Source organism: Salarias fasciatus, chromosome 18 (genome assembly GCF_902148845.1).
Source record: "Salarias fasciatus chromosome 18, fSalaFa1.1, whole genome shotgun sequence".
NCBI lineage: Eukaryota > Metazoa > Chordata > Actinopteri > Blenniiformes > Blenniidae > Salarias > Salarias fasciatus.
The window spans coordinates 12,483,999-12,497,827 of NC_043762.1; the positions used below are offsets into that span (position 1 = coordinate 12,483,999).

The following is a 13,829-nucleotide window of genomic DNA, read 5'->3' on the forward strand; positions in this document are numbered from 1 at the left end:
TGGACTTTAATGAAAACATATTGATTTCTTTTTATTTGTCAACAATACGGGACGTGCACGTGGGGGTGCACAGCTCCCTGCATAAGAGGCTGACTGAGTCACCGTGCAGGTCTGCCGCTGTTTGCACAGCCAGCAGATCCGCAGGCTCCTCCCCCCTCTGAGCAGCCTGTTTAACTCCTGTGAGGGGGGATGCTCGGCTAGTAACCTAATAAAGCTGCTGGATGCAGTCCCAGGGCACAATGTGTGGATCATGTACTGCTGACAGACCTGCTCTCTGCTCCACTGCTGCACTCCCTCAACCTGCTGCTCTCCTGTAAGTACCGAGCTCCAGCAGTGTGGATGTGATCAGGTCTGAATGAATCACCAGGACGTATGAATGAAAACAAATCACACACAGCGGGGACAGAGAGGCAGACAGCACGGTGCTTTAGGTAAGAGAAACAAGTGTGAAAAGCAAGTTTTGTTGTTCTGGAGGTTTGTTCCTCGTGGTTTCCCCTTTTCTGCCAGCAGAAGATTTTATAGTTTGGCTCTGCTTGAGAAATGCATGAGAAATGATGCCTGCACTCTGCTGCTCATTACTGTTTTCCTCTTCCGCTCACTAAGTGCACCTGCCTGATGCATTTAGGTCCTGTTTATTTGAGCTTTTTAAGGGTGATACCCAGAAACTGAATATTTCAGGACTTTTATTACATTTTTAGTGTGTTAAAGTAAGTCTAAAACACTTTTAGAGGAATTTTATATGAAATCAGATCTGTTGAAAAGTTTTTGTCACTGGGTCTGACAGATGAAGAGTTTCATACAACTTTTTCATCCTGTTTTCTCTGTTATTAATTTGATATTGATCTTTTGGGAATTATATGAGAAGTTACTGTTATTAGTTTAAATTGAATTATTTGCATGTTTTTGAAATTTAAGCCATTTATAGAATGTTCAATGCTAAATATTGGGATTTATTTATGGGTTTTGGGTTATTTTTCCACTTTGTCGATACTTTTATATCAACATTTTTTAATGTGTGATTTTTTTTACTAACTTCAATCCATCTTATTCTGATATTATCATTCTTTTGTTTTAAACTGAATTATCTGAGCAGTCACAGCCATGGTAAAGGTGGGTTTGTGATGTTTTGCCAGTTTTTCTTCACTGAAGTCACCGAATGATCCCACTCGCCCCGGCTCATTTACGGCTGCAGCACTAAACCCCACCACCGGGTGGAGTATTGAGTACCCGTTTTTCCATTAAGACTGACTTTGAAGTCTGTAAATATGTTCTTCAACTCTCCGGAGTAGAAATATCTCGATAAGCATCCCACAAAGTTCAAATTAAGTAGTATCAAACATATGGCTGGAGGGCCACAAATGGGTCACTAAACGATTCAGTCAAGCCCGCAAGACGACGAAAAATAAAAAATGGATTTTCGATTAAAGTAACCCCCGTTTCTGATATTTGAAAAACACGGTGTTGATAAGAGGAGCAGTCATACTGTAACACTTGACCCACGCAACCCTTGACCCAAGTTAAGTTTAACACCTTATCTATTTCCTGTTTTTTTGATGATTAATGCTACAATAACACAAAAAAAGTGAGTCCCCCCCCTTCATCCTGGGTATGTTTCAATGAGTAGCAGCCATTAAATGTTGTCCACTGTGACAGTAAGTGTGATAATCCTCCCCAAATACACAATGTTTAAAGAAAGCACTGTGTGGAACTTTGTGATGGAAAGGCAGCGGCTGGAATCCCTGGTGGAGTTATAAATGTTGTGCCCTCGGGCGGCCGTTCTGATAGGGTTCAGTACATTTGCAGCCACTCGCACACACCAGGAATACATAAGTAGGCTAATCATTTTTCTCATTATTCTCTTCGCCAGGAGGTTCCTGTCCCGGTGTAACTGTCGGAGCATAATGGCGGCATTTAAAGGGATCTGGACCAAGGACTTCTGGAGGGCCGTGTCCGGAGAATACCTGGCCACCCTCATCTTCGTCCTCCTGGGCCTGGGCTCCACCATCAACTGGGCCGCCGGCGAGGAGAAGCCCCCGCCCGCCGACCTCGTCCTCATCTCCCTGTGCTTCGGCCTCAGCATCGCCACCATGGTGCAGTGTTTCGGCCACATCAGCGGCGGGCACATCAACCCGGCCGTCACCGCCGCCATGGTGGTGACCAGGAAGCTGAGCCTGGCCAAGGCCGTGTTCTACGTGGCGGCCCAGTGCCTGGGGGCGGTGACGGGGGCGGGGATCCTCTACCTCGTCACCCCGGCCGCCCTGCGGGGGTCCCTCGGCGTGACCACGGTGAGAACTCCAGCTCGAGGGAGCGTGAAACAGGCGATCATTCTGCTCGCTGACCTGAACAACCTTCCGTTTCCAAGGTGAAGTCCGACATCTCGCTGGGACACGGCTTCCTGGTGGAGCTGCTCATCACGTTCGAGCTGGTCTTCACCGTCTTCGCCACCTGCGACCCCAAACGCACCGACCTGGGGGGCTCCGCCGGCCTCGCCATCGGCTTTGCTGTAGCCATAGGTCACTTATTTGGAGTAAGTAAAAGTTGTTCATATTTGATCTTTTAAAAAAAACTAATGCAGATGAACTACATTTTGCCTGAATCAATAGACTGGGGAATATGAACCATCGTTATATTCTAGCATGTAAGAAAAACCAACTATATGTTACTTACAAAGAATGAAATGATGCAGAAAATAGACATTCCTCAGCATATATTTATTTCGGATATCAAACTAACTCAATTACACTACTTAAAATTGATTGTGACGATGAAGTGGATGAGTGGCCAGGATTTACACAGCACGTTAGCGGGAAAAATTCTCCGTAAAAATAGAACTGGAGTGGAAAAAACTGGGAAAAATTAAAAAAAAAAAAAAAAAAAAAACGATGAACCCGAGGTCGGTGTTGCATTAAAGAACTGGCTGCAGCTGAGAAGGAGCAAGCGATGCGAGCGTCTCTCCCTCCATGTGTGACACACCGTGTGCTTCACACTGATTCACACCCACAAGTGCAGCGTTATTGGAGGCTGCCATCGCTTGGCAACCAATCTCTGGGGGGCTCCCCGAACCCTGCGGAGCGAAATGACTGCGCAGGGAAATAGATGCTATCTCTCATACGGCTCGTGTGATTTCTCCCTCTGAGTGCTCAGCAAACGCATGCAGTGGGTTCATATAATACGGTTTATATAATCTCCATTCTCCCAGATTAAATATGTTCGATAAGACATGATGTGACGCTTCGTCCTGTAAGGATGTCATTTCTGTTTTAGATTCCTTTTACTGGAGCCAGCATGAATCCAGCTCGTTCCTTTGGGCCTGCGATGGTGATGCTGAACTTCCAGGACCACTGGGTGAGAGAGGGAGCGGATTCTGGAGGTTATCAGAGCAGACTGGGACCGAGTCAATCCACTGGAAGATGCTCTGTCATCTGGATGTTGTGTGAAGTTACATCAGTCAGTGGGTCAAAGATTCAGTCACTTTAGTTGCTTAGTGTTAAATGTATCATAGCAGTAATGGAAATATAGTGAATATTTAGCTAAAACTAAAGCAACACAGAAATAATGAGCTATTTGAACATATGAGTTGATTCAGAGTGGCGCCCTCTGCTGGAATGAATTCCAAACTCTCATTTCAAAGCACTGGATGTATTTAAGCATAAAGGCAGTGATGTTTTCACAGTTTTAAGCACATATGATCTGTTTTTCCTGCATGCGTACAGCATTTCCTGTCCCAGTAACAAGGTTTGACTGATGTTGATTGGTTATAATCACTCTTCCTCCTCTCCACAGGTGTACTGGGTGGGACCCATCCTGGGGGGCATCCTGGCCGCCGGCCTGTACGAGTATCTGTACTGCCCCGACCCCGACATGAAGAAGACGCTGAAGCGCGTCTTCAAGAAGGACCCGTCGGGGAAATACCGGGAGGTGGAGGCCGCGGACGAGGTCGCCGTCAAGACCGGCTCCATACACACCGTGGACCTGGAGAAGGCCGAGAAGAAAGACCCGTTCCACGAGTCGCCGGGCGAGGTGCTGTCCTCCGTATGACTATCGCGTGCACTGGAAATGGAGACCAACCTGTAGTGCATCCCGACAATCATCCCCCCTTACAACCCCGCCCCCGCCGCGGTTCGCCGCCATGTTCGACACTCTTCCTGCAGCAGCGCTGGCACGCCACAATAAACCACATTAAGCAAATGTGTGCGTACGTGTGTGTGTTGGAGGGGGTCAACCAATTATATGGGGTCATCACGGCGAAATGGGGAAGCGAAGAAGAAAATGCGGCCTTGTTATTTTTGGATTAGTGTCACATTGGGTCTGTGTTCCGTTTGTGTAATAAAAGCAGAGATCTTTTCCTTGTGATCATTAAGAACATTACACATCGGCAGCAGCGTCAGAACAACAGCTCCACCAGCAGAGCCGTGCTCCACCGCGCTCTATTTTCAGTGCATTAGTCAGGGAGACCGCCGGTTCACATGACGCTTTGACTCTAACTTGACTTCTTTCTTTCTTCTTTTTTTTACCGTGTTTCAGCGTCTACACGATGACTCCTCTGTGCCTGTTTTATAAATGGTTCTACTTTGGCAGGTTTTGTTGTTTGGGTGTAAATGTAGCTTCTGGTTCCAGTCCTCTGTGATTTGCCATATGTTAAACTGAAGTATTTATTTCACTGACAGGATATAAACGGCCCAGATTTTCGGGTTTCTGTGCTCACAAAGCGACAAGTTGTACGATGTTCACAGTTCTATGTTGTAATAATAAAGTTGTTTTTTTAAAAACATTTTTATCGTTTCTCTTTCATTTATGAACATAAAAAACATGACATTGTTTAAAATTGAAAACTTGAAAATAATTTGAAGTTGATTTTAAGCAAATTTGTCACGATAATCAGGAGATCTGACAACAAAAAGATGAACTGAGATTTGTGGCAGTGTTTTTGATCACAGTTTGACTTCTGGTAGTGAAGATGGCATTCATGGGAAATCTGGCAAGTTGCATTCTGGGAGTCTGTTCACACGACAACAGCGCTTGGAGCTACAAACAGCTTTCTGAAAAAACTGACTCTTTCGGTTGGGACGACTCATTGTAGCAGGCGACTGCAAATAACTAGTACCTAACTAGTCAGCTAATTCTCTAGTAGTCCAGTAAGTCAAGTAGTGTGATTTCTTTACAATTTAAGGTCAATAATCAACCAAAAACCATGTATCAAAACAGGATTATCTCTTACAGAGAAGAAAGTGGAGTCCATACGTCTCCTTGTGATTTCCTGTCTTTGTCTTTCGTCCACAGCTGAATCTCATCCTGGCGCTCGGCGGAGTCGCTCGCCTCTTGCGGAGGGTGCTGCGGAGCAGAGGGAGAGGGAGGGTTGGGATCAGTGATGGATCGGCTCATCTGCCTCTGGATTATGTCTCCCTGTGGCCAGATAAATGTCCACAGAGTGTCCTCCTCGTGAGTTAAGTCTGTGCGAACAGACCCATGTAATCTCATTCCATCAACAGAGAGCGCGGGAAATGATCCCACTTTGTGATGGGAAATAGAGGTGATCTGTTATGCCCAGGCTTTTATTTCCTTTTTTTTTTCTTTTTTGCTAAAAGAACAGGTGCCACTCAATCTTTTTATCTGTAAACGTGGAGGGAGACGAGATGAGCCCCCCCCCCCCCCCCCCCCCCCCCCCCCAATCACCCAGCCATCCACCCTCCCTGCTGCAGCCTCAGCACGATGCAACTTTATTGCATTTGCAAGGATGCTGTAATTCACACACTAAATCAGAACTGTTTTCACTTGTACATAAAGCAGCTCCCCTCTTCTGAGTGTAAATCTTATAATGTGACAACAGCACCGCCTCGTGGCCATAATATGAACTGCAAGCTTTGCAAAACCTGCGTTCCTCCAGTAGAGGGCGGCCATGAGCCTCACAACTGCAGACTCCTTCATAGTCCTAAATCTGAGCTGAGAGAGATCCAAGTCATTAATCCAGCTCTGCACAGGAGGATTAGAGAAAAGTTCATTCATTAAAAGTTCACATCTTCGTTTAAACCGCTCATTCTGAGCACACTGCGGCTCATCCACCGATATTTCTAACCTGATGAGCAAAATCTCCAGCCTGGATACAAACACGCATGGAATCAAATCATAACAAAACAAAGAGTCATCAAATTAGAATATGAACACAAAATTACTAAAATGAGCCCAACAATAATAAAATATATAATCAAAAATCAACAAAAAATAAATTTAAAAACTGTATAAAATATAACACAATGGTAAAAAAACAACAACAAAGAAATAATACACACCTCAAAAGATTTATTAACTAAAACACAACAAACTACTAGATAGACAGATAGATATATAGACAGATAGATGAACAATCAATCCATAAATGAACAAAAAGACTAATAAATACTTATACACACACACACTGCAGGACCCCTCAGGACCTGGACTGGTGAACAGCTCTAAGGCCTCAGCGGCTGCAGGCCAGCAGCCTCTCAGCTGCTCTTCATCATTTTCATCGCCCAAAATAAATGAGTACATAAATCTGACGCTGCATGCATTTACTGCCTCCTCCGGGGAGCGCCACCAGGGACGGAGCTCACTTAGTTTTTAATATGCTCCTCTGCAGATTACAGGAGGACAGGTGAGGAGAGAGAAGTTGGGTTTCACACCAACGTGGCGCAGACGGAGCGCCTCCTGATGGATTCGCCCGTTACGTAAAATGCCAGTCAGCGCGTGACTCAAACGTGTTGCGAGCAAACTAATTCAATCAGGATGAGCAAACGCAGAGTGACAGCGAATGCAACGCTTTCCCTGCACTCCGTCAGCAGGCAGATCGCCGATAACAAATCCATAATCCAAACATTTACGTCCACTTTCCCGCGCGAACGCCAACAATGGCGACGTGGTTGGTTACATTGTGAGGAGCAGAGACTCATTTGCACATCACACACATGCCAGCAAACTATATCTCAGAGTGCATCTTATCTAATTGGGAACAGATTTCTTGCACCCCCCCCCCCAAAAAAAAAAAAAAAAAAATTAAATAAATAAATGAAATTCAATTCCCAGCATGCAAGAGAAAGGGTGAAAAGATAAAACACACACCTTAAAGATCATTAGCAATTAATATTTTGGGGATTGGTGAAGAAAAACAGCGTTAAACACTTGTTTAATAATTCATACTATAAACAAGAAAGTCTCCCACTTCCTTAATAATTTAGACGTAAGCTAATGTTGATTTATTCAGGAAGGTCTCTGCCACCAGCGCTGCCTGGAGTGCCCAAATTTGAATTAAAGTAGGACAGTAGCAGGCGAGTCTGTAATAACATTTGTATAATTTTATTATTGCTCTGGGCTCAGTTCATTTCCTCCTCCAGTAGCTGCGTGAAATTGTTTGATTCTGGAAACTGCCTTGAGTCTGCGGCTCTGGGGTTGGAGGGTGGTACAGGAACAGGAAGGCATGCGACACTCTCCCCGTCTGATGCTGTCACACACACACACACACGCACGCACACACACACACAGGAAAGCAGAGAGTGAGGGAGAGATAAATAACTTTGTTATTCTGGGTTTTTGTAATACTGTTACACTGGCTCACTTAATAACTCAAGCTGTCTGGAGAATATGATTGATATTCTCACTCACCTTGTCACTTATGATGAATATTTTACCGCATTTATTCGAGATCGGAAGCCGAATAACTCATTCATTACGTTATTGCATCGTATAAACATGAGTTTGTGCTCCTCTCCCGTCTTTTCTGCTAAAATTAGTCAGGAAACGAGTCAGATTTTGACCTCTAGAAATAAACTTCACCGTGAGTTGGCCGTTGTGTGATTTCTCACCACTGCGTTAGGATTTTCCTCACCAGTGATAGAATGGTAATTTAGAAAACTCTGATTACTCCAACACAAACAATTCGGTTTGTTTTTTTTTGGAGGGGGGGTATTAGCTCATGTAACACACACCTGAGACCCCGATGGCCTCCACGCAGGAAGGGAGGGAGGAGAACTTCTGATTGGTTTCCTCGGGGCTCTGCTTCCACATTCCCTCACTCCTCCTCCTCCTCCTCCTTCAATTCCTTTATGCAGAGCAGCCCAAACTGCAGTTTGATGAAACACATTTGTTTGACTTAACTCTTCCCGCGCCGTCGCGGCCAAATCTCGAAGGCCTGTCGGTGCGACGTGGCCCACCAGCGATCGGGTTAATGAGAGGATATATGTACAAGTGCGGGACTTGACCGCAGGAGCTGTTTTCCATTTGGGTTTGGCCTGCTCATGTTATTAGGGAAACCTTTATTATTGTTGCCCTCTAGTGGGAACCATATAATAGGATTACATTTTATTAGAGCCTTCCAGCACCACCCAGGCAGCCCCCCACCCTCCCCTCCTCTTGTCTCGCTTCCCCTCGCCGCCGTGTCGCCGACTCCTCCGACCACTCAGGGCAGGACGGGAGCATTCGGGGTAGCCAACAAGTGGGCGAAGCAGGGAAGCCGTGCGGGAGGGATTCTCTTTGTTCCCAGAAAACGTCTCTATTTTTGAATCCGATGCTGAAGTGAAGCCGTCCGACCTGCAGAACAGGCCGCGTTTTAATAGTCTGCCTCAGTCAGCGGGTTAGCGAGGTGCTAGCAAAACAGGCTAACTGCTGACAGCCACATCAGCCAGTGAGGGGAAGATGCTCTGTCATCTGGATGTTATCTAAAGTTAAATCAGTCGGTGGGAGGAAGACGCTCTAATGGTGGAACTAGCTCATCTCACATACAGTCTTTCGTGTTACATGCCGCGGTCATGAGTTCATTCAGAGGAGTTCGCTCAGGATTAAAAAGACGCTCGTAGTTGAATACAATAACAACTGTCAAGACTCCAGCTTCAGCTGGGAACAGGGTTAAAAAAGACTGGAAGAGATGAAGCTTGACAAATGTTTTAAAAGTAACAAATAATAAACTTATGGAAGTTGCAGTAACAAATGACTCATTTCATATCAGTCATCACTCAGAGAGACATTTCTACTTTTCTTTACAGTGGGGACATACTTTATGTTGTTGTGTGGATTAATTCAACGTTCCTGCAGTAAACAGGAGTTCATTGAAATCGTAACAGAGCTTCCATAAACTGAACAGTGAGAGAGACAGCAGCTCTGCAACTGAAACCTGGACTAACCGGATTCCACTGCGAGCTCCTCCGTCGTGCACGGCCATCATCATAATGAGCGCGAATCTCTGCGAGGTCTCGCCTAACGGTGTCACTTGGACGACGGCGTGCAGCTAAAAACCGCCCAAGCTAAATTCCATCGTTGCCAAAGATAATATTTGATGAGCAGTTGGGGCCTGAACCGGAGCGGCCCTGCAGGGCAGACTGAGTCAGGATCTGGAGCCGCTTCAGCACTTTCCCTTCTCCATCCCACTCCCTTACGTAACCACAGGCCATCGCACGGGCGTGGCGAGCGCGGCAGCAGTTATTAATATGCTCCGAGGCTGGAGCGGCGCTTCTCTCGGTCCGCCGTGATGTGCAGGCAGCGCCCGGCCCAGACTCATTCAGTACGGCCTGTTTGGAGGCGCTCAGATACGATCGGGGACGGTTAAAGATGGTTTCCAGCTGCGTTTTTGACAAAGCTGCTAATAGATCAGTGCTTGAATCAGAGAAAAAAATAAATAAATAAAAATCTAGACTGCAGTTAGTCAGACAATCTTTAAAATTATCAAAACAGCAGCTACTCAAGCTACAAGTGATGTTTAAACGTGGCAGGTATTTCTTCATCTTTACACCAAATAAAGGCTCAAAACAGATTAAACCTTTAAATGAGGATAAAACAACTCATATTTAGACATATAGTTTGGGTACATGTTCAAAAGGCTCTCTTTTCAGTTTAGTCATTCTATTTATAAGTTTTGTACAAACAATTTAGTTAGGTAGACGTTTCATCACATTTCAGCTGCTACATCCATTTCAGTTGATTTCACTTTTTTGCCATTTTTGGTCATTCTAATAGCTTCAGATATATTAGTACTATTAGTTTTTGTGTACATTTTGCTATTTTATGTTTTTCCCCTTTTCTTTTCAATGTTTTTAAACGTTGCAGATAATTTAGTCTATTTCAGTACTCATGCAGTGTCAGATGAGGTTATTAGAGTATACAGTACATAACTAAATATCTAATATCAGACTGGAGCTTTCATTTATCTTTGATATATTAGTGGTTACAGGGTAGTTAGCAGCTCAGACTATTTATGATTGATTTGTCGGGTTTGATGTTTGACCTGAAAGAAAATAGAATTGAACAACTGAACAACTTTTGAGTTTGAAGCGACAGTCTCCAGCTCACCGACACGTTTCTGAACCTCCAGATGAGGAACCTGCTTCATAAACTGACGGATAAGACCAGGCCTGTTTTACATGACAGCATTTTCAAGGGAAAACACAAAACTTTCCTTGTGTTTCAGGAGTTCGTTTACACAACAAATGTGCTCGAAGCCACTGAAAACACAACTTTTTGAAAGCAGCTGCTAAAGTTTAGCATTACAGAACAAAACCCCACAATCCCAACTCTTGACCCGGCATGCTGCAGCACGTTCAGCGGTTCTGTCGTTGTAAATGAACGTTTTTAAAAAGTTGCTCACACAGTACACAAAACTTTTCTGAAACTTAAACACACATAACCTTATCATGTAAACCGGGTCTTATGTTGTAAACTCCAAAAGAACTTTGATGACGGACTGAAACAGGTAAACCAGGGTTTTTGTCAATGACATTTCTTAAAAGTATATAAATGCAGTTATTAAAAAATGTCTGATTACTCTCAGTTCCCGCTTCCCCAATGCTAACTCCATCATGCCCACTGTGGTGGAAGCAGCATCATGCTGTAATATTGCTGTTCAGGCTCTCTCCGTCTGATCTGACTGAGCTTGAGCTATTTTTCAAAAAGTAATGTGTAAACATTTCCATCTCTAGACGTGCAAAGCTGGTAGTGAGAAACCACAAAAGACTTGCAGCTCTACAACGTACTGACGAAGAGGGTAGGAATACAGGCACACACAACACTTTACACTTTTTTTCCTTCCACTTCATAATTACGCAGCACAGTGTTTTGATCTATCAAATAAAATCCCAATAAAACATTTTCACATTTGTGGTTGTCATGAGGAGTACTTTCCCCAAAGGGGACAAAGATTTACAATCCCAGAGCCAATCGGAGGCCTGCAGGCCACTGATGTCACATTTCCAGCTCAGACTGGGACCCTGATGGAAAACTCCAGAAACCAGGTGGAGCTGGTGGTCAGGGAAATGCCCCAAAAAGTAAACTGGAGAGAGATATTCAGAGTTTCGGGGCAGCAACTTTTAAAGTTCTGAAAGTAAATATGATCAAATGCTTTGGAAAAGGTTCATATTTAATGTTACCTATTTGTCTTTTCTTTTTCTTTCTTTTCTCATTGTGGAGGAAAGGAGGTGGAGCAAGCAGCAAACAAAGGAAGTCATCAAATCGATAATCCAAAAAAAAAAAAGGACAAAAATCCAAACTTAAACAATTAACATAAAACACAGAACTTACAAGAGAGAATCTGGAAAAAGCCCAACACGCGCTGCAGTGACCAGGTGGAGTCAATCACACACTCAGACTCACACACACAGGTGAAACACATCAGGACATCAGCAGCAGGCAGACAGGAGGAGAGAAAGGCGCCTGAACCGGAGGCAGCGTGACCTTTCAAAATTAAACAGGAAATGAAAACGTGCACCTGCTTGATGTGAGCTAAATGTGTTCGTTCACCACTGGAACCAGGTGAAGTCATTCAGGTAAACTAACCGGTTCTTGTTTATATGATCTTAAACTGTCCTGAGTCACATTAACTTCACAGATTGTCTTTAATTCCATTTATTCAGCGCAGATTATATAAGATCATGCCCTCGTTTGTCATGTTTTTCACAAAATGCTTAGAAAAACTGTCTATTGTTACTAATTAAAGAAAATACATGTTTCACTGAGCTGTAGAATTATTTAATCCATCAATAACTTTCATTTTAAAATGCATCCTTTAAACCACGTAATTTATTCATTCTGAAAAAGAACAACTTCTTTTTCAGCCAAATTGTGACCAAATATATGATTTAAGAGGATTAGTGCAGCAAATCTCTCGAAAAAAACTAAAAACATGTCACTAAAAATGAATGCAATGATTTTTTTGGTGCAAAATAAAAGAAAGTTAGTTATGTGGAGTAATTTTATTCAATAATGTAATGTAATGACTGATTACATGTCAGAGAAGCCAAGATGATTTATTCATCTTAGAAAAACAACTTTGAATGACTTGAACTTGAATGTTAAAATCTGACTTGAAAAATAAAGGTAGGAGCTGAGAATCAGTGTGTTTAAAGCCACTCGGATGATGATTCTCAGGATTTTTAAAGCATTGCATCAGTAAGTCTGTGACTTTCTAACTGAACTGCATCAGACATTTATCTCCTTTTTCATAATGAAGCCATGAATCTGATGAAATGCCATTAATTTTCCAAACCCTCCTGCTTTAAGATGATTTAATCATGACTTCTCTGACAAAAACAGTTTAACCTCAAACTACTAAAAGCACTTAAACCCAGACGAATAATGTCCGTGATGCTTCTTAGAACACGGCCGCAGTCCGTTTGTTTAACTTTTCCCAGCTTTCCCGGCTCTTTCGGCCGACATATATAGCTGTGTGAAGTCATTGGGGGCTTTCTGTTCTGGGGCCGGTTTACATCTGCTACCAATCTGGATCATTTGTCCTCTGAAATACGGTACAGTGAGCCAGGTCTGGACCCGGGTACACAGCAGTCAAACAATCCGCTGAGTTTTCTTTGGACTCCGTGCACCACATGCACTCCTCTGGTTAGTCTCAACCAAACATCTGATGCATATTTTGAATGCTTAAGTGAGAGGGTCACATTAGGAATGGCTTCCATTTGTGTGGAAAATGGCTAACGTATGGGGTTTTAAGGCCCCGGGTGATATAGTTTGTCAGACTAATGGCGCAAAAATGTGCGTGCGTCCGCCATAGTTTGTGCGTTGGCGCACTTAACATCGTCACCCCGGTTTCCCTGCGGAAACTTTAACGACTGGATTGGACGGACACGAAAGGGAGAACTGGACTGATCCTCAAAAGGAGAAATGTTTGTTTGTCATGTGCTGAAGATGCTCTGAGAGAGGAGGGGGGGTTTGTCGAGGGGAGCTGGAAAACGCTCAGTCAACCCTCAACGTGGCATCCTGCATTAAAAAGAAGAAGAAAAAACACTTGCATTTTGGTTTTCCCCCTCTGGATTAAAAAGAAGTAAATATTTGCTTCACACGGATGTTTTCTCCATCCTTTTCTCATAGTTCCCCGTTTCTCATGCCGGCTTATGTTACAATAACAAACTCATTCGCCTCCACTGCAGCTGGTGCGGGGAGAGGAATGACGCGCGCTCTGGACAGTAGGGGGCGCGAGAGGCGTTCCGGCTTCCCCCCTCCTCCACTGTGCACAACAACGGAGATAACTTTTTCAGAGAAAATGCACGGGAATAACTGTCACTTGTGGTGCTCCTACGTGCACGGGATCTCGCTTCTTCTAACCCAGGCTGCGTGATTGTTCCGAAAACGTTGACTTTGAAACGTGTAATTCCTCCACTGCGCGCATCCCCCAAGTCATTCTGAAAGCCTCAGAAGTGCCTCAATCTTCCTGAAATCATGCATGGTTGAACATTTGAAATGAGCTCGCACATCACCCTCGGGCACTGATTCAGACTTGATTGAGGCAAGGCAAGCTGCAAGTGCTTATTTATACAACCGCGTCATTTGGAGGCTGTCCAAAGGGAGGAAAGGAGACGGAAAAG

At 44.1% G+C, this 13,829-nt stretch overlaps 1 protein-coding gene across 2 annotated transcripts; it reads left to right on the plus strand.

Moving 5' to 3' along the window:
• Positions 1–218: 218 nt before the first annotated feature.
• aqp4 (aquaporin 4) lies at positions 219–4,219 on the plus strand. Of its 2 annotated transcripts, none has more exons than XM_030114444.1 (5): positions 219–431; positions 1,868–2,285; positions 2,363–2,527; positions 3,265–3,345; positions 3,784–4,038. In XM_030114444.1, the coding sequence occupies exons 1-5, from the start codon at positions 373–375 to the stop codon at positions 4,036–4,038; spliced, it is 978 nt and encodes a 325-aa protein (XP_029970304.1). In that variant the 5' UTR covers positions 219–372. The 2 variants fall into 2 exon arrangements, with proteins under 2 accessions (XP_029970304.1, XP_029970302.1); XM_030114442.1 differs by having other exon boundaries at positions 221–313; positions 3,784–4,219.
• Positions 4,220–13,829: the final 9,610 nt, after the last annotated feature.